Genomic DNA, 23531 nt, shown 5'->3' with positions numbered 1-23531 from the left:
CTGCATCCAGACCCGAGCCAAGATCTGGAACCCTAAGGCTGCTTTGTGCACTAAAGTGGCCCCGGAGTCAGGAGCTGCTGCTGGCACAGAGGGCAGTCACTCTCTGATCCCTCAGGGAGAGCTCACATGGCATCTTACTTTGTTTTCTGTTCCTCTTCATCTCAACTAAATTGTCTAGAGCTGGTGGTGCAGGCTCTGCTGTTTCTGTAACATGATGGGTTAGACTAGAGGGGGGAAAGTCTTGAGTAATTAGTGGCATTCAGCCAGCCTTGAACTGAATGTATCTGTCACAGAAAGGCCCCATCTGGAGTTGAGCAAATACATTTCCAAACTGACTGTGTGCAGAGCAAACTAAAAAGTCCAGCTAAAAACAGACCAGCATTTCCTAACACCCTTTAGCAAACCTCTGAAGCAGTAGCGTAGCTAGTGGGGTGCAGGGGAAGCAGCCGCTTCCCCTCAGCACATTCAAAAGCGGCGCCTTAGTTAGAGGTTACCACGGCGTCAGCAGGCAGGGCCTACGCTCCGCCCTGAAGCTTGGTCTGCCGGGCAGCACTGGGCTCCTGCAGGCAAGGGAGGGCAGCACACTCGGAGGAGCCATGGGGAGGGGGCGGCACGGCCGGAGGAGCAAGGGGGGGTGCAGCATGGCAGCCTGCAACTCCCCCCCCCGCCACTGCAGACAACTTTGATGTGGACGGTTTGGCGGCCGGGCCCCTTGGAGCACTCCGCAGTGCAGAGGTCCGGGCAGTTCTGGGCAGTTCCTGCTGGCCCAGGAGAGCCCTGCCAGCGCGGCCGCAAAGCAGAGGCAGCAGCAGAGCCCGTGCATGGTGGAGGAGCGGTCGCCACGGCTCTGCGCTGCTCATGGCAAGCTCCGTGCACAGCCCGCTGTGAGGGCGGCTCGGTGCCCGCCCTGCCTCCTGCACTGACCGGGTTCCGGAGCAGGGAGGCCCACAGAACAGGGAGCGGAGTGGATCTGAGTGGGCTGTGGGATGGTTGGACCGGCCCATGGAACAGTGAGCGAGCGGAACGGTTTGTGGGGACGGCTGGAGCAGCTCATGGGTCGGCTGGAGCAGCTCATGGTCAGCTGGTGGAGTGGAGCTGTTTGTGGTGAAGGCTGCAGCAGAACTCCACGGAGAAGCAGGGCAGTTGGCCTTGGACCATGTAAGGTGCCCCTTAACACACTGTTTGTGCCCCCCATCTCCACCCAGGCTGGGGGAGGGGTAAAACTCTGCAGATAAACTTTTGAACTCTGGGGCAGCACTGACCAAGGATGGAGACTTTTGGGTTGTTGGACTTTGGGGTGATTGGACTTAAGACCCTAAAGGGAAAGGACAGTGCCAAAACTTACTTGGTGGGTCCTTTGCTCATGGCTTATGTTATGAATCTTGTTTGTGGTGTTTCCCCAATATGATGCCACATTGTTTTCCTCCTTTTTTTGTTAGAATTTTGTTAGATTCTGTGCTTGCAAAAGGGGAAGTATTGCCTCCTAGAGGCGCCCGAGGGGGTGGTATGTAGTTGTCCCAGGTCACTGGGTGGGGGCTCGAGCCGGTTTTGCATTGTGTTATTGAAACGGAACCCCTGGATACTGAACCGGCCCTTGTTGCTGCCAACTCAGAGGGGCAGAAGGGTTACACAAGCAAAGCCTATTGTGTGCTGCAGCTTTCCTGTTAATGTGCAGCAGCAGAAACCAAACCCACTGCATCCAATTCTCTTGGATGAACACCCTCCCCCTCCCCCCACCATGTGGCTGGTATCAGAGAAGATCCCTGCTAGCCACACACCCCCACATCCCCGCATGGCTGGTATCTTGGAAGATCCCTGCTAGCCAAACGTGAAAAAGCTCAGTGCCAATCCCCCATGCCCCCCACTTGGCTAACTGCAGGGAAGGATTTCTTTTCAGCCACAGGCAAACAGCCCAGTAGGAATGGCCACCTCTGTCCCCTTAATTAAATTTCCATATTTCAACCAGGTTACCATGAACGATCTCACTCTCCTGAGGATAACACAGCGAGATAAAGAACGGATGTTGCTTGAATGCCAGCAAACAATGGGACCATACGCTGCCAGGCTTTGTCATGCAATGATACCAGATTACTCGCTACATGGATGGCGTGGTCAAGTGTCCTACCATGGAGGATAGAATAAGGCTGCGCTGTCCAGAAACCTTCTGCAAAGGCTTTTGGAGTATCTCCAGGCAGGGCCGTAGCAACAAAGAACGTGGCCCCCTCCGAACATATGTGGCCCCCTCCGAACCTATGTCCGGGGCCCCTTACAATGCAGAAACTGGAATGCGGTATTTATTTTATTGCCACTTTTAGGGGCCCCCTTCCTTGCGGGGCCCCCTCCGGTCGGAGGGTACGGAGGGTGCTCGCTACGCCTCTGTCTCCAGGACAGCTTCATGGAGATGTCCCTGGAGGATTTCTGCTCCATCCCCAGACACGCTAACAGACTGTTCCAGTAACTGTACTGGCCGTGAATACATCCCAAGACCTCAGGGCAAATTAATCATTAAAAATGCTTGTTTTTAAACCAAGTTTTATATTTACAAAGGTACACTCACCAGAGGTCCCTTCCATGGCTTCATTATCTAGGATACCGCCTTGGGAGGGCTGGGAGGGTACTTCTGTCAGACTGAGAAAAAGGTCCTGGCTGTTGGGGAGAATGGAGTGCTGTGTGCTCTCTGCAAGCAGAATCCTCAGGCATGGCTGAGATTACCCCCTCCTTGGAATCCACGGACAGGGGTGGCGTAGTGGTGGCGGACCCCCTAGAATCGCATGCAGCTCAGCGTAGAAGCGGTATGTCTGTGGCTCTGCCTCAGACCTTCCATTTGCGTCTTTGGTTTTCTGGCTTGTCTGAGCTCCTTGACTTTCACATGGCACTGTACTGGGTCCCTGGTGTGGCCTCTCTCCATCATGGCCTTGGAGATTTTTTCAAATGTTTTTTTCATTTCATCTTTTGGAATGGAGTTTTGCTAGCATGCAATCATCTCCCCATATAGCGATCAGATCCAGTACCTCCCGTACGGTCCATACTGGAGCTCTTTTTCAATTCTCAGACTGCATGCTTACCTGTGCTGATGAGCTCTGCGTGGTCACCTGTGCTGTTCACCTCTCCACGCTGGGCAAACAGGAAATGAAATTCAAAAGTTCGCGAGGCTTTTCCTGTCTACCTGGCCAGTGCATCCGAGTTCAGATTGCTGTCCAGAGCGGTCACAATGGTGCACTGTGGGATAGCGCCCGGAGGCCAATACTGTCGAATTGCGGCCACATTAATCCTAATCCGAAATGGCAATACCGATTTCAGCGCTACTCTCCTCATAGGGGAGAATACAAACATCGGTATTAAGAGCTCTTTATATTGATATAAAGGGCTTCGTCGTGTGGACAGATGCAGGGTTAATTTGGTTTAACGCTGCTAAATTTGATATAAACTCGTAGTGTAGACCAGGCCTGTCAGGCAGCGGCTGGAGCCAGCAGCCAGTCAGCGCAGGAAGAGAAGGTCCAGAGTGGAAGGAACGAGGGGATCGGGGTCCCGCTATGGGCTCTTTCCAGGGCTCGGTGTTCAGCCTGGATTTTCGTCTCTCCCCTGCAGTCATGTCCCAGGACTGGAACCCCAGCCAGGCAGGGGACTCGGCAGCCCTGGGGAGAGTGGCGATGACCCTGCTGAAATCAGTGGAGTTGTGCTAATTGCACCAGGGCTGAATTAGTCTTTCTGGGTCTGGGATGGGGAATGGGGTACAATAGTTAGAGCAGTTAGCGGGTCTCCTTCGTTCTATTCCTGACTCTGGGAGGGAAGTGGGGTCTAGTGATGAGAGCAGGGGGGGCCCATTACGATCTGGGTAAGAGAAGGAGGTTTGTGCGTGTCTGGTTGGAGAAGAGGAGGCCTGGAGCTAGGGGTGGGTGCAGATTTTTAACCCTAAGGCTGTTTTGTGTCCTGTGGCTCCATGGCCTGGGAGCTGCTGCTGGGGCTCTGTGAGCCTCAGTGATTGCAGTGATGCTCCTTTTCCCCTGCTCTGGGGCTGGTCACTGGGCCAATGACGTTGCTTGAGTCACACAGTGGAATATTTTCCCTCCACCACAGAAAGCCAAAGCAGCTCTGAACCAACCCTGCTGGGAATGGGTCCTTCCTGTGCCGCTCACTCTGCTGTCATCCCATGTGCAGTTCATTTACCACTGAGTTATTATCGATTTGGAGAGAAGGGCAGTTGACAGGCAAGGATGGCAAATGTGGGCAACCCAATGTGCAGCAAAGCGCGGGATGGACTAAGAACCTAAGGTCTAAGGTATTATTGCTCCACTGTGCCTGGGGGGCATGAGAGGGGACCCCGAGGCTGGGGAGAGGTTCCTCTATTTGGAGTGTAGGGGGAAATCTGAAGAGTGGGGGAGGGAGGCTCCTCTGTCACGTGTGTGTGTGTGGGGGGGGGGAATTATCACAACACACTGTAGCCGGGAAGGAACGTGAAAGTCCCCCAGGACAGTCCAGACCTCTGAGCTCTACAGGAAAATGGATCCTATCAGTCCTGTTGCTCTGGTCCCTGCACTGGCTCCCCTTGAAACTTTCAAGCCCCTCTGGGACTGGGACCAGTGACTCTTGAGGGGTCCCTCTCCCTGGGTATCATCTATATATAGGGCTAAATCTCTCCTCTCAACCCCTCCTCTCTGTGTGTCCCAAATCCCCTGCCCTGGGGTCTATAGGGCTGACTCCTCTCTTTAACTCCTTCACCCCCAGCTCTCCTCTTCTCACCTTTGCCCCTGAGTGTCTATGGGACCAGGTCTCTCCTCTCCCAGGCAGGGGAAGAAATTCTGTCCTCACTTCTAAATCCCTGGTTTGGAACTGAGCCAGGGTAATGGGTGAGCTCCCTGCAAACCACCCCCATCTGCTCCTGCTGCCCACCCAGGCACTAACAGGGAGAGTGAGGGAAGAGCAGCATCTATCCTGTTGTGGGAGGGGAGTGCAGTCTAGTGGTTAGCACAAGGGAACCTCAGAGCCTGGACTCCTGGGTCCAAGCGCCAGCTCCAGGAGGGGAGTGGGGTCTAGTGGCTAGACCAGGGGTCTCAAACTCAAATGACCACAAGGGCCACATGAGAACTAATGCATTGATCCGAGGGCTGCATCACTGACACCAACCCCTTGCTGCCTCAGGCCCTGCCCCCACTCCATCCCTTCCATTAGAATCTTCGGCCGCCATAGTCGTTGTCTGTATTTTGGGGGCGGGACCTTCCGCCGTCTAGGGTGCCAAAAAAACTGGCTCCACTTCTGCCCAGCGGGTGCAGAAAGGGTGCAGCGGGAGCTCAAGGCAGGGAGTTGAGGTGCAAGGTGTAGCAGGGGGCTTAGAGCAGGGAGTTGGTGTGTGGGGTGCAAGAGAGTGAGGGGTGCAGCACAGGGTTGGGGTGCAGGATGCAGCAGGGGGCTCAGGGCAGGGAGTGCAGGAGGGGTGTGAGATGCAGCAGGGGGCTCAGGGCAGGGAGTGCAGGAGGGGTGTGAGATGCAGCAGGAGGCTCAGGGCCCAGAGTCAGGGGGCAGGATGCAGCAGAGGGCTCTGTGCTGGGGGAGCAGGAGTGTTGTGGGATGTAGCAGGTGGCTAAGGGCAGGGAGTTGGGGTGCAGGATGCAGCATGGGGCTCAGGGCAGGGAGTTGGGGTGCAGAAGGGATGTGGGATGCAGCAGGGGGCTCAGGGCAGGGAGTTGGGGTGCAGGAGGGATGTGGGATGCAGCAGGGGGCTCAGGGCAGGGAGTTGGGGTGCAGGAGGGATGTGGGATGCAGCAGGGGGCTCAGGGCAGGGAGTTGGGGTGCAGGAGGGATGTGGGATGCAGGAGGGGGCTCAGGGCAGGGAGTTGGGGTGCAGGATGCAGCAGGGGGCTCAGGGCAGGGAGTTGGGGTGCAGGAGGGATGTGGGATGCAGCAGGGGGCTCAGGGCAGGGAGTTGGGGTGCAGGAGGGATGTGGGATGCAGGAGGGGGCTCAGGGCAGGGAGTTGGGGTGCAGGATGCAGCAGGGGGCTCAGGGCAGGGAGTTGGGGTGCAGGAGGGATGTGGGATGCAGCAGGGGGCTCAGGGCAGGGAGTTGGGGTGCAGGAGGGATGTGGGATGCAGGAGGGGGCTCAGGGCAGGGAGTTGGGGTGCAGGATGCAGCAGGGGGCTCAGGGCAGGGAGTTGGGGTGCAGGATGCAGCAGGGGGCTCAGGGCAGGGAGTTGGGGTGCAGGATGCAGCAAGGGGCTCAGGGCAGGGGGTGCAGGAGGGATGTGGGATGCAGCAGGGGGCTCAGGGCAGGGAGTGGGGGTGCAGGATGCAGCAGGGGGCTCAGGGCAGGGAGTGGGGGTGCAGGAGGAGTTCAGGGTGCGAGCTCCAGCCCGACACCATGTACCTAGAGCGACTCCGGGGTGGGCAGCAGCGCACACCCGGGCCAGGGCAGGCTCCCTGCCCCCCTACCCTGGCCCCTTGCTCCGAGCCGCTCTGTTCCAGGAAGGAGCTGGAACCGTTTCCCTGCAGCCCCTGGGGAAGGGGCTGGGGCTCAGGGTTCTGTGAGTCCGCAGCTCTTGCCACGCCTCCAGGTACCTCCCACGTAGCTCCCATTGGCCGCGGTTCCCTGTTCCCGGCCAATGGGAGCTGCGGGGGCGGTGCCGGGAAGGAGGCACCTCCTCTCCCGCCCTGGGCTGAAGACACGTGCTGCCGGCTGCTTCAGAGAGCGGCGCGGGGGCTCGCAGCGACGGGGGCGATCCCGCGGGTAGGCAGAGGAGGGGAAGCTTGGTGGTGGGCCACATGCAAGCAGGGGCAGCTCTAGCGATTTCGCTGCCCCAAGCAGGGTGGCACGCCGTGGGGGGCGCTCTGTCGGTCGCCAGTCCAGTGGCTCCGGTGGACCTCCCGCAGGCACGCTGGGTCCTGGAGCTGCCCGTGCACGCAAGAGCCCTGCCAGATGAGTGTTTGAGACCCCTGGGCTAGACCATTATGACCTAAGTCAGGTAGAGAGGCTCCACATTGGATTCAACCAGGAGCAACTCCCCTCTTTTCTTTTGGGTAGAGGGGAGATCCAGTCATTGGTGGGGCAAAGCTTTGGGTCAGGAGGAAGGGATTATGGCAACACCCTGTCTCTGGGGATGAACACAAGAGCTTTGGAAATGCTCCATCTGAGCTTGGATGGGGCCAGCCAGCCCCCCAAGCAACCCCATGGAAAGGGGACCCTTTCAGCCCTGCTGCTCCAAGCCCTTCACTGGTGGCTCCACTCCTTGGATGTCTATGGGGCCAAGTCTCTCCTCTCAATCCCTCCACCTAGGGTGACCAGACAGCAAGTGTGAAAAATCAGGACAGGGAGTAGGGGGTAATAGGAGCCTATTTAAGAAAAAGACCCAAAAATCAGGACTGTCCCTATAAAATTGGGACCTCTGGTCACCCTACCTCAGCTTTTCTCATCTGCACCCCAGATCCCCTGCCCCAGGGGTCTCTCAAGGGCTGAGTCCTTCACTTTTAACCAGCTACATCTCTGCCTCTCTGGGTGTGTGGGGGGTGGAATTTCTCCCTTCTCCCAGCACCCTGTTGAACCCAGTAACTGGTGTTTGGCTGAGGCACGTCTCCACTCTATGTGCAATGGGAGCTGAGCTCTTTTGACACCCTGGCCCCTGTAATGGGTGCTGGGCCGGTCTGAAAATCCAGGCTGTGGTGCAGGGTGGAGAAACCAGCCTGGAAATCACCCAGCAGCGACCGCCCCCCCCCCCCCAGCCCAACCTCACCCACTCTCCCTGTGAGGAACCAGCTAAGCAAGAAACTCCCTCCCCGCTGCACATCCCCAGCCCTGGCCCGAGGAGGAAGGGCCCAGACCCAGTTCTTGAGAAAACAGCAGCAGGGAAGCCAGGCGCAGCGGGAGAAATCCCCAGGGAGCTGCGGACCGAGCAGGCTGCAGGAGCTGAGGCGGGGACCAGGGTGAGTGAGGCAGTTTTGGCTCAAGGGGGGGAGGGGCTCCAGTCTTGAATATAACCCGCTCCTGCCTGACACATTGTTTCCAGCTGTGGTTGTGAACAGACGCGCTACCCTGCTCTGGGCTGGGTGGGAGGGGTGGGAATCTGTGCTTCTCCAAACTATTAGTAATTTGGGGGATAAAATTACTTCATGATCAACACCTTAAAACAGCCCTTTCATTGCATCCAAAACCACCACGGAACTCCTTCCAATGGATTATTTACTTTGATCCTCAGGAGATGGGTCTATCACAGGAGTGGGTGGGTGAGGTTCTGTGGCCTGCAATGGGCAGGAGGTGAGACTAGATGATCATGATGGTCCCTACTGGCCTTAAAGTCTGAGCTTTCCTTAATAACTTTCTGTTACTTCCTTTGCAGGAACGTTCCTGGGGCCCATGGACAGACTCTCACTGAGCACTGACTGATCAGATAAGTATTGTCCAGTCACTCTCCTCTGCTCAAACAAACTCTAATCCCAGTCTTGGTTCTCTGTAGGTACCATGGATTCTTTAGAGGATCTTTCTGCTCTCTCCCCTCAGGTTCAGCTCAGAGACCAGCTCATCATTTGTCCCGGTAAATGACAATCAGTTTCACTACTGGGGAGGATTAGGCTGCCCATTGTCTGCTGGGACATCTGATAGCTTAGGAAGGGGTCAGGAATCACAGAAACAGGCGGGAATCAGGTGAGTGGCTTCCCTTCGGAATGACCCCAGGGATTCAGGCCTGGCTGCTCTGGTGAAGGTTACAAACCAGTTTGCTCTGTAGTTCCCCTGTTCTCCTGAGTTTGTTGATTTCCCAGAGCTGGGAGGGAGCAAGGCCTAGGTCTTCAGTGGTATTTAGGCATTTAACCCAAAATCTGGAGGGCTGTTTCAGTTCGATCCCAGCAGTGGGTCTGCCTACTAGATGGAGAGGGCCCCCCCCCCGAGCTGGAAGGAGGTTCTCTGGCTGTGGGCTCCTCTCTCCATGAGTAGCTGTGAGCACGATGTGAAGCTACAGCTGGTCATAGGGTTCAGGTGTTCTCAGCCTAGGAGGGTTGTGAACGGCTGTCAAACAGCTGCATTGGTACCTCCCTACTTGAGAGCGGGGTCCCAGCTAGACAGCAGGTCTCAAGGGTTGGGGTCCCTGGTATGGAAAAAGGTTATAAACCTGTCATGGTGATAACCCTGCATCTGTCCAAGTAATGAGAGAGCAGGAGCGAGTCTATTCGTGAGTGGGATTGATCAGGGCCACATTATCAACTCGGACTAGACCCCTGGCTCCTGGAGTCATGTGATTACCTCAGACTGTTGTTTTGTTTTGTCTTTTTTGCATCTGAAAGGGGTGTTAACCCCAAAACCTGCTGTTGGGGAGCCCCCCCCCCATCAAGACCACTCCAGTAAAGGACTCTGCATGTGGCAGGAGGGGACGAGTGCACCATCTCCTTGCCCTCTTCATTCCCCTGCATCATGGGAAGAAAGTGGTGCACAGACCCTGGAGTGGGAATTATGGACTTTTGTGAACCCTGCAAGCAAGGGGAGATGCTGGGAAGAGGCCTGTGGCCCAGGAAGGGTGAAGGGCTTGTGTTGTTTTGTTTGGATTCTCACTTATCCCAGAAGAGGGAGGACACTTGTTGGCATGGTGACTGGAGAGCTACACGGAATTTATTACCCAACTGCTGAGGGGAAACTGAGGCATGGCCATAGTTCAACTGAGGAACAGGCTCACCGGATGCCAGGCCAGGTAAGGGCCTCTTCCAGAACCCATTCACTGAGAACTTGTGGCTGTGTGGATTATTTTGATGCAGAGTTTTATGGTGCTTTGCAAGGTGGTGGCATCAAACTGTGATTTCATATGTTGTTGTTCAGTTTATTGTACCCACCATCCCCGTGGGATCTGTGTGCTAGCGAAGTGGTGTGACTAGCACCTGTCTGTGCTGCCCATCCTCCGCAGTATCTGAGCATCCTCCGTGGAAATCAGTGTTTTCCTTTGTCTCTGTTTCCCTCCCCACAAGGAGAACTGCCTGTCTCACTTTACTGTTCTGTATTGACACTCTTCACTGTGGTGTCTATGCACCTCCCATGTAAAATCAATAGTTAGACCCTTAGTGGTCTTCATGGAGTCTCCTGCACTCTTCCCTTTTGAGGTAAAAACTCTGCGTGGGGCACGTTTTGGCTTTTTTTGAACTGGTTGGCTGGCTTGTTTCAGAGTTGTTTGTTCTGTTATTGGGGGGGTGTCAGTGTTGAGTGTCATCATTGTTACAGGGCTTCCCCTCTGTTTGTTGGGGAATCTGTGGCTGGGCACTACTGCGCCTGGACCTTCCTCAGTCTCTGCTAGTGAATTGACACCTTTGGTTTCTTTGGCTGAACCTTTCCAGTATTATGCAAAGCGGTAAATAATAGGTTTTCTCTAATATTCAGGATTTTATAGACCCCTGTCATAGCCCCCCTGAGTTGTCTCTTTTTTTTCCCCCAAGCTGAACAATCCCAGTCTTTTTAATCTCTCCTCATATGGAAGCTGTTCCACACCCCCGTCATTTTTGTCACCCTTCTCTGTACCATTTCCAGTTCTAAAATATCACTTTTGAGATGGGGCTGCCAGAGTTGCAGGCAGTACGGAAGGTGTGGGGGAGCCCTGGATTTATATAGTGGCATTGTGATAAGACAGAAAATCTCTCTCCCGTTCCTAACAGGCTGTGACCTGGTTTGATGGCCGCTGCGCATTGTAGTTCTTTGAAAACATCCGCTCAGTGATGCCAAGATCTTTCCTGAGCGGTAACAGCCCATTTACCCCCCACCATCAGCTCTGTGTAGCTGGGATTGTTTTCCAACCTGCCTCCTTTCCCCAGCCTGCACAGACAGCGGGCGGGGGGCGGGAAGGCGGGTTCTGCACCCCGCAGTGGGGGCCCCGGCTTGTCCCCGCGTCAGGTTTCTCCCAGGTGGGAGCGACGGCGGCACCGTCCTTCCTAGGCACGGGGACCCAGCTACGAGCGCTGATTGGCTCCGCTCTGACTTGGAGCCAATCAGAAAGGGGGTGGGAGGGCTGCGCGCGCAGGCGGTGGTTGTTCTGCGCAGGGCTCTGGATCTGCGCTGGCTCGGGTCTCAGGTGAGGGCTGGGCCGGGCCGCGCGTGTGTCCGAGCCGGGTCTGGGATGGGCTGAGTCAGCTCCAGGGACGCGGCTACTCCCAGCCCCCTCCCCCCCCCCAAACCTTTGGCTTCGGCGGCTGGCGGGTTGGCAGCGCAGCCGGCCGGAGATAGCGGGGGTGGGGCTGCAGCATCTGTCGCAGCTGCCGGTTTCCCTCTTGGGCGGGTGGGAGCAGGGCCCTGCCGGAGGCTGGAGGGGGGTTGCCGCTATTCTCCCCCCCCCCCCCATCATGGCAGCAGTTCAGAGGGGAAGGAAAGTGGACACGGGCTCTGCACGGGGCACCGGGACTTCCGGAGCGTTGGTGGCTCTTGGGGCGGGAGGGGAAGCGCCCTGAGCAGCCCGCGGAGGAACATGGGCCCAGCCCAGCGACCCCTGCGGCGGCCGCGGGGAGCTCAGCCCAGGACTAAGGGGAGGAGCAGGTGAGCGTGGGGCAGGACGTGCAGCTGTAGCCCTGGGTGTGTGTAACCGGGAGCCCAAACATCCGTGCCCCGCCTGGTCCCAGAGCTCTCAGTGCGGGGAGGGGGAGTCTGCCCCTTCCCCAACCCATGCAGAGCTCCCCCCGCACCTCGCCCCCAGGGCTACCAGTGCGTGGGGGTGGGCTGACGTCCCTCCAAGCCCTACACTGGGGTAGTCAATAGGTGAACCACGGACCAATCCGGACCACCAGACACTTTTGAATGGACTGTGAAATCTTTTTATTTACTTATTGTCATTACAGGTGGTGGTGGTGGTGGGTTTTTTGGTATTATTTTATCTGGTGTCTGGATCTTTACTGGACCTTGACAAAAAAATAACAGACCACCCCTGCCCTATGCAGAGCCGCCCCACCCCACTTCCAGAGTTGTCAGTGCAGGGGGGAGTGAAACCCCCCCAGCCCCATGCAAATCTCCACCTCTCAGAGCTGTCAGTATTTGGGTGGGAGGGATGAAGGCAGATTGACTTAAATTAACCAGATTTTAAATTTCCACTGTTAATCATGATTTAAAGCAGCAAGCAGGTACCTCCACTTAAACAGACAGTTTTCATCTAATTTGCCATTTTTACTTTTTAGTTACTTTTCTTAAAGGGAGGCTGATTCTCATAAACTGATAACCATTAAAATCTTTAGATCTACATCTAAATAAAGCTTTTACAGTAAATTTGGTATTTTTTCTTAACCAGGAGGATACACTATATCTAGACACATTAATTGCTTAAATAATATAGCTACATGTACAAATATTCAGATTTTCAACTTTTAATTTTTGTGAATTTTTTTTGGTTTTGGTCAAGCTTTATTTGGATGGAACTCGGAATTAGATTAAACTTAAATTCAGCATTTAAATTTTTTAAAATGAAAATACCTTAAATATGCTGGATATGTTAGGGGGAAAAAAGGTTCTCAAAACATGTTTTGCGTTTAAAACGGATTACTTAAAGTCATGTATCCTGGCCATGATCAGGGATCCTAGCTGCTATGATGATATAAATAAATAAAAAGGTAATAAATATCTGTAGTTAGTGAATTGAACTGATTGTTTTTAGTCATCATGGGTGGGATCAGCAAAAGTACTTAGATGCCTAAATCCCAGTTTCGATTCTGCTTCAATCCACAAAATTTCTGACAAACCTGATAGGCCCCTAAACTCACTTGGCACCTAAGTTTATGAGACTAAAAGTTCTCTAGGTGTCTGTTCTAGCCTTTGAGGATACACACTGCTGCCTCGTGTGACTCATCTGGACATCCCAGGTGGTGACCTAACCACTGGACTAGACGTTATAATGTGGCATCTCCTCTTTCTCAGGCTTTTGTAGTCAATAGCCTCCCTGTGGTCTGGATCTAGGTGCCTCTCTCTGACAGAGGGGCAGAGGTTAGGACACACCCCACTGGTCAACATCTCCCATTGGTTGGCTTAAGTGGCTCCCCAGCTAATGTGTTGGCTCCCCATTCATTTGATAGGAGCCTGTGTGCCTAAATCAGCTTTGTGGATCACAATGGTGTTTCTTGGATTTTCTAGCCGCCTACAAGCTAGGAGCTGTGGTGCAATGCCCGAGTCCTTTGTGGCTCCTGCTCCATGTTCATTAAGACTTTCGAGCAGTGGTTCTCAGCCTATGTACCATTGTGGGTTGCATCCAATACTACCTGTATGGCCCTGAGGATGTCACATGAGCTGTAGCCATGTGCTGATTGGCCTGCAGGTTGAGAACCAAGGCTATAGAGCTCCCCTTCTCACACATAGTTTTCATTCAGACATTAGAAGAGCAAAACAAGCTTTGCTGCTTCTTCAGCTCCCAATCGGTCTCTTAACTTTTTTGAATAAACTGAAATGAAGAGCATGGTCTCTCTGTAGCTGTGCAAGAGGCTACTGCTGTCCAAAGCTGCTTTAACAAACTGTCACCGGTGCTTAGCCAGTGACTGGCACCACTTCAGTGGCCTGACTTTCTTCAAGACTTCACCAGCAAATATGTTCTGCTGGAATATTATTCCTTTTAATTTAAGTTATTTTAATGAATTATAATAAGTTTAGGCCATAACATGCTGTTGTTTCAAGTTTAATTTTAAATTGGTTCCTTTTAAAACCGTATTTATTTAAATAAAAAATCAAAATTTAAACCACTGATTTTTTTTATCCAACCAAGGGGGTGGGGAAGCCTGTGTCCCTTAGAGTCCTTCCAAGGTGCTGTGTCTGTGCCCCTCCCAAAGCTGCATCTCAAACTCACCCCCCTCCAACTTCCCAGAGTTGCCAGTGCAGGGGGAGGCACTACGCACGGCTCTGCATCGTGTACCAGGGCACACCAGACATAAAGGGCACATCCCTGCCTGCACCCCACATCCAGTGTTTTCCCCCTCCTGCCCAACTCCGAATTGAGGGCTGAGAGGAAATGGGGAATCTTCAATGAGGGGCCTGATGGCACAGGAGGGGGTTGGTTACTGCACCATTCTTAGCTCTGGGCTTTTGTTCTGATGAATGGCGGATGGGACACCACAAACAAACCCACTGACCCTTATGCTGTCCTGACTGTGTCATTGCAGATTCTAGGTCAGCTGGGAGAGGAGCCAAAGCCAGGGACACTGCACTGGCTGGAACTGACTAACCCATGGCTGCTTAGAGCCATTTCTTGCAACTGGAGTCCAGCACCCACCGCTGCCTCCCTGACAGGAGAGATGGGGAACTGGGCGGAAGCAGATCCCCCTGGACAGCCTCTTAACAGCTCCATAGACTTGAAGAGTGGAGAAGAACCAGGTAACTGGAGCTTCCCTGCCTAGGAACAGGCTGGAGGGAGGAGATGCCTTCAGGGGTGGGTGTAGCTGTCTTTCCTCCTCCTCCTTCCCCCACCCCCGCCCCATGCAGCAGGGGCTGTATTGCTCCAATGGACTCAGCTCGTGCAGCACGTGCTCTCTTGTGCGGCAGTTGCACGTATGGTTTTTAGGACTGTACATGTTCTATCCCCTTGAAAACATTTGGCTCACGTCTCCCTGGGTCGCTCCTGTCACTGCTCTTTCCTTTTGGTTGTTTGTCCTTCCAGTGTCTGAGCATAGGTGTTTGCACTCATAACCCATGCAGAGCCCTGCCTTCGTTCATGGCCAGGAGCAGGTGTAGCTGCCTGTGGCCACAGCACATTCATTTGTGTTTTTGCCAGTGAATTTATCATGCCCCCAGATGTGTCTCTGGATGCTAGGGAAGAGGATTTGCTAAGATTGAACTCCAGCAGGGGTTCCCTGGATTTACACTCCCTGGGATGCAGGTGCTCTTCCAAAGTTCCTGCCAACCTTTTGCTTATTAATTATGGCAACTCTGGATATTTCATGTTAACCATATAAATGCTCAGTCCCTTTGTTTCCTGAATTCTTTTTATCAATTTCCTGTGGCAGTGACTTCTGCAGTCTAATTATACTAATTATATGGAAAAAATTGTTCCTTTCCCAACTCTTTAATCTAATTGAATATCTCTATCACATGGTCTGCCGCAGGGCCCAGGTCACCCACTCCCAGCCGGCCGCAGTAGCCACCTATTCGAAAGTCCCCAGGGATGCATCTGGGTCATCTGTGGGGCCCATCTTGCAAAGCCCCACCCTGGCATCCTGGTCCCGTCCCCCAGTGCTAGACTCACCACCTTTTGGAAGATCTGTTGGGTCACTGACTGTTCCCTGATAACCTCCTGGAGTGTCCGCTTTTGGCCTGCCTGCCATATCATCAGGGCCTGTCATTCTGACTGTTTGGGACTGTTGCATTTCTTGCACCGTGGTCACCAGCCACTTTAGGGTCTCCTCCATGCTGGCAGCCACTATTAACGATGGCTAGGAGGATCCTGGATGAGCCCCCAGTGTCACAGGGTCTACACAGGTTTCCACTCTCTCATGCCTGGGCCCTGTGTTGGCTGGTTAAAATAGAGTCCCCACATCACCTTCGGTGCTTCACCCTTGTGTCTTTATTTACAGTGCAACAGTGTTATCTCCACTTCTCCCCCAACAGCTATCCCCAGTCAGACCCTCCCAGGGTCTCCTGGCCTGTGAGGCTCCTTTCCTTTGGTGAGGCGACAGAGATGTAACCCTCCCAGGCTAGCCTCCTGACTGAGCTTTCCTCAGGGCTTATATAGCCCTCCTCAGCCCAGCTGTCGCTACTTAACTCATAGCAGTGAGCCAGCCCTCATCTAGGCCTGCAGCTGGGCTCTCTGCTGACTGCCTGGCCTCCCTACCAGACATTAGGGCTTTAGCCAGCATTTTAGCAGAGCACTCAAGGGATTTACCCCTGCCCTGCCACAATCCCCTTGTGACGTTACTGACATAACCTGTGACCATATAGATCATTGTTGCAACTACTGTTATATATTTGCAGCCAATATTGTACAAAGGATGTCATGTAAGGTGTCTATAGAAAGCATGATCATAACCAGCAAATCATAACCTATCTGTGTGTGTGAATTTTTGTAGTTGAAGTTATAAATATTGGCTACATACTTGTATATCAAGGTGTTTTGATTCTAAGAAGCCTCAGTAAAACATTTGGTCAGCTAACTCTTGAGGTAATAAAAAGGCAATAATGGGAAATACACCAATCTCCTAGAACTGGAAAGGACTTTGAAAGGTCATCAGGTCCAGCCCCCTGTCTTCACTAGCAGGACCACTTTTTGCCCCAGATCTTAAGTGGCCCCCTCAAGGATTGAACTCACAACCCTAGGTTTAGCAAGCCAATGCTCAAACCACTGAGCTATCTCTCTCCCACAGTTTTATCACCAGAAGCTCCCAGTCCACCTTCTGTCCCACCTGTTATTGCCTAGACTGTTTATCCTGTCCTCTCTTTCACCTCCATCTATGGTGAACAATCCCAGGCTTTTCAAACTCTTGTCATGGATTTTCCAGGCCCCTGGTCATCCTCCATCCTTCTCTGAATCCCTCTGAATTCTGCAGGGTCCTTTCTAGGGATTAATTAAACTGGTGGTTTGGGGGGTAATGTTCTCCTTTGCAGTCTGAATGGGAGTTCGAGTTAATATTTGTGTCCAGAGCTGAGACAGAACCATTTAAGACATCAAAATAAATATTAGGGTTCCTATAGGTAGAGCTTCTCGCCCTAGGGTTAGGGTTCCAAAGGGTAGGACACATGGAGCTAGGGTTAGGTTTCCTATGTGTGTCAGATCAGAGCCTGATGGCAAACTATTCTAATTTGAGTCAGGATAACTCAGTGGTTTGAGCATTGGCCTGTTAAACCCAGGGTTGTGAGTTCAATCCTTGAGGGGGCCATTTAGGGAACTGGAGTTTCAAAAAAAAAAAAATTTAGCAAAGGGTTGGACTAGATGATCTCCTGAGATCCCTGATATTCTATGATTAACAGGTTTTGATCTTCCAGGTCATCCAGCTAATTCCAGCTCCAGGAAACCTGCAGTATGGAATCGTCCAGCTGCCCTCAGAGCCATAACCGTGGTTACAATGGTCGTTATCATCACCCTAGTAGCAGCTTTGATAGGTAAGTTTTCAACCCCTGATGATTCAGTCTCTGGGTGTGGAGCTTTCTTCCTTCGTGGCTCACAGCTCCACCTCATCTCTCCCCTGGCCTCTGCTTTAGCAGTCAGGTCAGACAGGAGCCTCTCTAGGCTCTTTCATGGCCCCCTACTCCCCTCCATTGTCGTACCTGAGAGTATCACAGACACTAACGGATTTCTCCGCACACCCCTGTGAGGCAGGGACGTGTCCTTGTCCTTGTTTTGTGGCGGGGGAGCCAAGGCACCATGGCCTCATTCCACAAAGGGCATTAAAGGGTTGAAGCCTCCTTTTCAGGCACCCTGTGATCTGCCAACCCCCTGCCCGGCTGCCACTGCACCGGCGGGCCCCTGAGCTCACCTGGGGACGACACTTTTGCTGTAGAAGTTCCCTCAGCCCTTCGTGTTCTGCTTCTGGGCGTGTGCTGCTGCTTGGCCCTTGGCACCCAGAGGTCTGTTGTACCCGTGGGGCGGGATCTGGCAGGTGTGCTTAGGCTGCCGGCCTCTGTGAAACAGGTGGGGGACAAGGAGACCCCCCCCACCCTTAACCCTGCCCCAGTGGTAGGGCCCTTCCCTGGGATGTGAGACCCTAGTTCCAGTCTCCTCTGACTGAGGGGAGACAGGATCTGAATTGGGGTTGCCCACCTCTCCAGGGAGTGCCCAGCCACTGAGCTGTGGGACAGTCTGATTGCGGGGGGGTCTCAGTATTTCCTGCTGATGTTGTTCCACTTTGATTTAATTGAATAATTAAATATTAATTGGGCCAGAGAGTTAGAATCCCTCTGATCTAGTGCTTAGGGCGCCCACCTGAGTTGTGGGACCCCCTGTTCTCCAATCCCTGCTGACCAGGGAGAGGGGACTGAAGCAGGGTCTCACGTCGGGGTGAGAGCCCTGCCAGTGGGTTAAAGGTGATCAGGGAGGTTGTCTTCTCACCCCCCCCCCCCCCGCCATTTTCAGTGGATTTGGGCACTTGCTGCTGCACTCGCTTTCCCAAGAAGTGACTTAGGTACCTGACTCCAGGGCGGGGGGGTCCCCGCTGCAGGTTGTTAGCAGGGCTGGGCCCCTCCCTGCAGCCAGGGCTGAGGGGCTGAGCTTTGAGGGGGGCGGGGCGGAGGGCACAGGCCTTGTCACTGTCTCCTATTGGCTGGCTTGGGCAGCCCCTGTCTAGCGAGCTGGCTGTTGTGGATCCCATTCTTAGGCCCTGCTCCCTCCCCATTCACTGCGTGGGGCACCTGGGCACCCAGCTCAGGCCCTGTGGGTCCCGTTGTTGTTCCAGGGGTTTCCTAGGCGAGTAAAAGTTCGGTGTTGGCAAACGCCTCCGTCCCTTTGTGGATCCGGCCTCAGGGACTCGCCCTGGGTCAGACAGGGAGTCTGGCAGAGCTTGGAATTGAATCCAGATCTCCTGAGCCCCAGTCGTCCAGGGCAGCAAACACAAGACAGTCGCTCTTTTCCCAATTCCAGCCCCTCTGTTTCTCCCTTTTACACTCGGGGACTCTCTCTTCACAGCTGTTTGCATTGATGGACTGACACGGATCCAGTGTCCGATCGTCACTGAGCAGGGTAACTTGTCTGCAGCTCAGGGCTTTGAGGTTACAGGCCTGGCCTCATCTTCCTGCCGCCCCTCCCCTGTTTGTCCCCACAGCAGGGCTGGCAGGGGCTACAGCATCGCTGGTGTGAGATTTATTCAGCTGTCGGGGGAAGCCCCCATCTCTGCTGTGGTGCTGCTGAGAATTTAACCCCCGGGGTCAGGGATCTCCAAAGGGAAGGCTCCCCAGGGGCGTTAAACTTGGCCAGTTGGTGCGTACAGGATGTGCGATTACAGGCTATTTCCATTCAGTGTGAGAGTCACTCTATTGTGTGGCAAGGTGTGGGGTTATCAGTGGGGCGCTGGAGGGTTTAGCAGCTGGGCGAGGGGTCTGGGTGCTGCTCGCTGGGGTTATTAGAAGATGCTCTCACTGCCCCCACATTCCCCTCAGTGTAGTCACACGTTGCAGGCTGCGTTCCAGGGGATCTGAGGCTTTGATACGTGAGCTGGGTGAGGAGGGAAACCCGCTCAGAGAGGCTGTTGGATCTGAGGGCCCCTCGTCTTCAAGGTGTCCTTGTCTGGGGCCCAGCAGGTCTGGCAGCTTCTCTGCTGCCGCCTGCTGGTGGTTTGGGGGCTCTGAACTTCTAACATTCTGCCGCTGCCTATTGTACCTGCTCCCATGAGATCAGTCACAGAAATGACCCGCTCGGTGTTCACCCTGCGCTGCCTCCTGGACTGAGCTGCCCAGCTCTGTAGATGTGGCTGTGGAAGGTGTGAGCACATGACACTGCCGTTAGCCCTGTACGAGAATCCATGTGCTGGGCAGCAGGAGCGTGGGACCTGCTGGGGGGCGGGGGGAGGGAGAGTATCCGTGCAGGAACTGTGGCCCCTCCCCCACTCCTTTTCCCCCAGGGCCGGTGGAGTGTCTGGGGCTCCCCACAGCAGCCCAGGTTCCCTGGGTGGCTCTTACCACACCCCGGCTCTGGCTTCTGGCCTGGGCAGGTGGCAGGGCCTCGGAAGGGAAGAGGAGCAGGGAGTGGGGCCCCATGGTGGGGGGAGGGGAGCTAAGGCCCAGCTCAGCCCCCTGCCAGGAAGAGGCTGGTGCTGCTAGCAGGGGCTGCGCGTCATGGCAGGGGAGCTAATCCCCTCCCCCCCCCTCATAGCTCTTCAGCCATGAAGTGCAGCCTCTGCCGCTGCCAGCACCGTGCCTGCCCGAGGCTCTATGCCCAGGTTAACAAGCGGGCAGACCTGGCTCTCCCATGTTAAAATATGGGAGGAGGGGCATGGCCCCCCCCTTACCACCCCCGTTCCAGCGCCCCTGCCAGACACACTCCTCCCTTGCTCTCACCTTCCCCATTCCCTTGGCTGCACACTCTGTACATCCCCAGCCCGATGGGGGCTGTGGCCTGGTTGGCCTCTGGCACTGCCGCAGTGTGTGTGTCATAACAAACTCCAGCCACGCTACTTGTCGGGTTCCTGGGCCGTGGCCTCTGGTGCAGCTGCTGCTGGCCACTCTCAGACTGGCCCGTCTCTCCCATCAGTCTGATCCCATCGGGCAGTTCTTGTTTCTGTCCCTGCTCATTCTCCACAGAGATGAGAGAAGAGACGCTCCTCTCCCCTTGTGTGTTTTTTCTAGGGGTAACATCTAGGCCATCTCCTCCATGGCCCCCTGCTGCCCCCTGGTGCCCGGACGGCTGGATCCGGATCCAAGGGAAATGTTACTATTTTTCTAAGGCCGAAGGGAACTGGACCTACAGCCAGAGCTTCTGCTTGTCACACGCTGCCTCCCTGGCCGGGATTGAGAGTCCGCAGGAGCTGGTGAGAAGCCGGTTAGATGCTTTGTGCCAAGCCCAGTGATCGCTGGCACCACTGACAGGGCTGGAGTCAGGCTGGGCTCAGCCCCTGTAGGGCAGAGAGGAGCCCGGGTGCCTCCCAGGCTGGGCAGCCAGAGTCAGTGCGGTTCTGGCAGCTGAATCCTGGCTGGACCTGGGGCTCCAGCTACCTCGACCCTGCGTCTGCCAGAGCCCAGGTGGGAGACTCCTGCTGTGCAGAGCTGGGCCGGCTCAGCTCCTGGCCAATGGGTTGCCTGGGGCTGGAGCAGGTGAGAACCTGCCCCCCAGCTCAGCCCAGCCCCAGGGTTTCCTCATGGGTGGGGCGGGGGGAATCCAGCTGCAGGTGAGGTCTGCTTTAGGCCTCTTCCCCTCAGCTTCTCTGCCCTGGTGGCAGGGGTCTGTCTGCCCTCCCCCTGCAGCTCCCTCTCCCTCCTGGCCCTGCTGTGCTCTGAGAAGGGGCTGCTGGGCAGACAGTGACCTTGCAGCTCAATTCCTGCTACACCCAGTAGGTGCCACAGCCCCAAAAAAGAGGCCGGGGAGGGTGAAGGGTTAATACTTATCTGATCCCTTCACCCAGTAACCATGGAAGAGGCCTCTAGAAATCCCCTGCAGCCCAAGGTGGGGGAGCAGCAGAGTCAGGGCCTAACACAGCTGATGCTTTTATTGGGTTTCCAAGGATTCTCTGCTGCCATATGAAGGCAGACTGAACCACTGGATCGGCCTCTGGAGGGACAAGGGCCAGGTCTGGAAATGGGCCAACGGGACCAAGTTTGACGATCGGTGAGTCTCTTTTTCTCTGCGTTGGTCAAAGGGGATGGAAATGCCCCACTGGCTGCTTTAACGTCCCCTGCTGACGGGATTGGGGCCTGGGGCTGATTGCAGGGAGGGGGGATCCAGAGGGGCTGAGTGCGCAGCTCCCCTCCCAGACTTGAGGTGTCTCCCCTGGTCTGTGCCTGGCACACACTGACTCTAGCTCCAATTGCCTCTGGGTTACAGGTTTGAAATACAAGGAGGCGCAGACTGTGTGTGCCTGGATGAAGATCTCACTGTCACCACGTCAAGCTGCAGCACAGCAAGAAAATGGATCTGCAGTAAACCTGATACCCCTGCGAAGGGAGAGGAGGGAGCAGTGGGAGGGGATTCGTGAACTCAAGGGAATTGGAGACCAGCTGTGACAAAGCCTGGTTCTAGTCCCCTCCATGCTGCAGCCTGGTTCCCTGTTTCTTAGCCTGTCTCCAGGGTTTGTCCAGTCCTAGTCATCAATTACCCTAATGCTGGGAGCCCAGACAGCAAATGTGAAAAATTGGGATGGGGGTGGAGGGTGATAGAAGCCTATATAAGGAAAGACCCAAAAATCAGGACTGTCCCTATAAAACTGGAACATCTGGTCACCCTACCTAATGCTGGGATCTGTGACCCTTCTCTCAGGGAGACTGTCACAGTAACTGGATCTCTATCCCACCTCCATCAGGTCAGGTCTCCAGCCACCCCTGTCTCTGGGCTGGGACCTCATCCCACTCCCTGACCAGGGCACTTGAAGCTGCACAGCTCCCTTCCGTACACTGCGATATCACCAGCAAGCCAGTCTGGCTAAAAGCCAGCGCCTGCCCTTTGCTTCCACTCTGAGCGCAATGCCCAGCACGTTCCAGCTGTTATAAGCTAGAACACGGCCCTTTCTTGGCTGATTATTTATTCTAGGTCAAAAGCATTAAGGAGAAAATGTATAAAAATCACGAAAAGGTCCCCCACACTAAACACACCAGGAATCATCCCTCTTCCAGGGGAGAGTCTAGTAGCCAGTGACTCTTCCAGGCCCTCCCTATGGGGTTGGGGTCCCCCCTCCCCGGCTGAGAGCAGGTCCTGTCTGTTTGAATCAAAATAAAGGTCATTAATCTGTTTAAATTCAGCCTTTGAGTGTCCTAAGTTCTGTCTCCGTCTCTGGAAAACCCCCTGTGAGCCAGTGTGTGGGAACCAAACGTTCCAGGGTGCGACCCCAGCCAGGGAGAGGCTGGGTCACTGCTTGCCCTGCAGCCTGGGGGGCCTCACAGTCCTGTGCAGAAGCTCCCAACCTGGGCCAAGCAGCCTGCAGGTCACGTCCTGAGTGTCCGTGCCTGGCCACAACCCTGGTCCAGCAGCCTGTCACCCGCGCCACACTGGGCCCACCAGTCTTGGTCACTACTTGTAGGGTGACCCCCACACACTAGCCAACTGAGCATCGGTTTCTGCCAAACCACCCCTTTGAACGTTCTTACAAACAACGTACCTATGCCTCATCTCTGTACAGACCTTCGTTTGATTCATTTGGGTTCTCCTGGCCAGGGTCTGGAGTCTCAAACAAATCACCAGTCCCCACACTATTAGCATAGTATACTTTAACTGGCTCCTGTACCCATCTAGGCACTGCCATCATGAGGTGCATGCATTTGCATTCTCCTTAATTGCCCGGGTTGCCTCTTCTACTGCCTGAGTTGCTTCTTCTACCTCCTTTGTTTTTTCCATCACCTGTTTGGCCAACATGCTGTCTAAGCCATTTCACTGCCTGTAGTGAGGTGGCCTGGCTCCCGGCCGCACCTGAGGGCTGAGCCAGAACAGCTGCTGCAGCAGTGGGCGGAGCCACTGCGGCCTGTCCCCACCCCCTGGAAGTCAAGGGGCGGGACAGGAAGTATAAAAGCCCGGCCCCAGGGCTCAGTTGCTGCCCGGCCGCTGGAGAGAACAGACGCTCCTGACCGAGCTCCTGCTGGACTGAGCCTTCCCTGAGCCCAGTACCCTGAGGAGCTGCTCGAGCGTCCCCCGACCCGAGTCCTGAGGAGCAGCCCGAGCTAGCCAGCCCTCAGCAAGTCGAGGAGCCCATGGCGTGGGACCCAGCGCCGGACACCAGAGATGAGCAGGTACCCACGGAGCGGGAGATGGAAAGTAGCCCGGGGGTAGCCGACCCCAGTCTGGCTACAGCAGACTGTGAGCCGATGTCGGTGTGTTGCGGTCAGGACCCCACCGACCCAGCAGCAGACTAACTGCCGCTGTTAGGGCCCCGGGCTGGGACACAGTGGAGTGGGTGGGCCTGTGTCCCCCCTGCCACCCCACTCACGGGTGGCAGTCTCCCCCTCACCCCAGCGCTCAGACACAGAAGTCTGGACTTACCTGCTGTTTGCTCAGC

At 55.0% G+C, this 23531-nt stretch overlaps 1 protein-coding gene across 1 annotated transcript; it reads left to right on the top strand.

Moving 5' to 3' along the window:
• Positions 1-8872: 8872 nt before the first annotated feature.
• On the top strand, positions 8873-21847 carry LOC123346066 (C-type lectin domain family 2 member L-like). The gene is made up of 6 exons (XM_044983277.1): positions 8873-9664; positions 14079-14289; positions 16891-17007; positions 20182-20363; positions 21054-21157; positions 21374-21847. The coding sequence occupies exons 1-6, from the start codon at positions 9335-9337 to the stop codon at positions 21522-21524; spliced, it is 1095 nt and encodes a 364-aa protein (XP_044839212.1). The 5' UTR covers positions 8873-9334; the 3' UTR covers positions 21525-21847.
• The last annotated feature ends 1684 nt before the right edge of the window (positions 21848-23531 follow it).

Source organism: Mauremys mutica, chromosome 12 (assembly GCF_020497125.1).
Source record: "Mauremys mutica isolate MM-2020 ecotype Southern chromosome 12, ASM2049712v1, whole genome shotgun sequence".
NCBI lineage: Eukaryota > Metazoa > Chordata > Testudines > Geoemydidae > Mauremys > Mauremys mutica.
This window is presented reverse-complemented; position numbering and strand designations above follow the sequence as displayed.

Excerpts from the sequence above, each read along its gene's own strand:
- LOC123346066 (XM_044983277.1), top strand. The coding sequence starts at position 9,335 with ATGTGGCAGGAGGGGACGAGTGCACCATCTCCTTGCCCTCTTCATTCC. Across the intron at positions 9,665-14,078 it reads CTCACCGGATGCCAGGCCAG|ATTCTAGGTCAGCTGGGAGA; the intron begins GTAAGGGCCTCT and ends GTGTCATTGCAG. Across the intron at positions 21,158-21,373 it reads GGGACCAAGTTTGACGATCG|GTTTGAAATACAAGGAGGCG; the intron begins GTGAGTCTCTTT and ends TCTGGGTTACAG.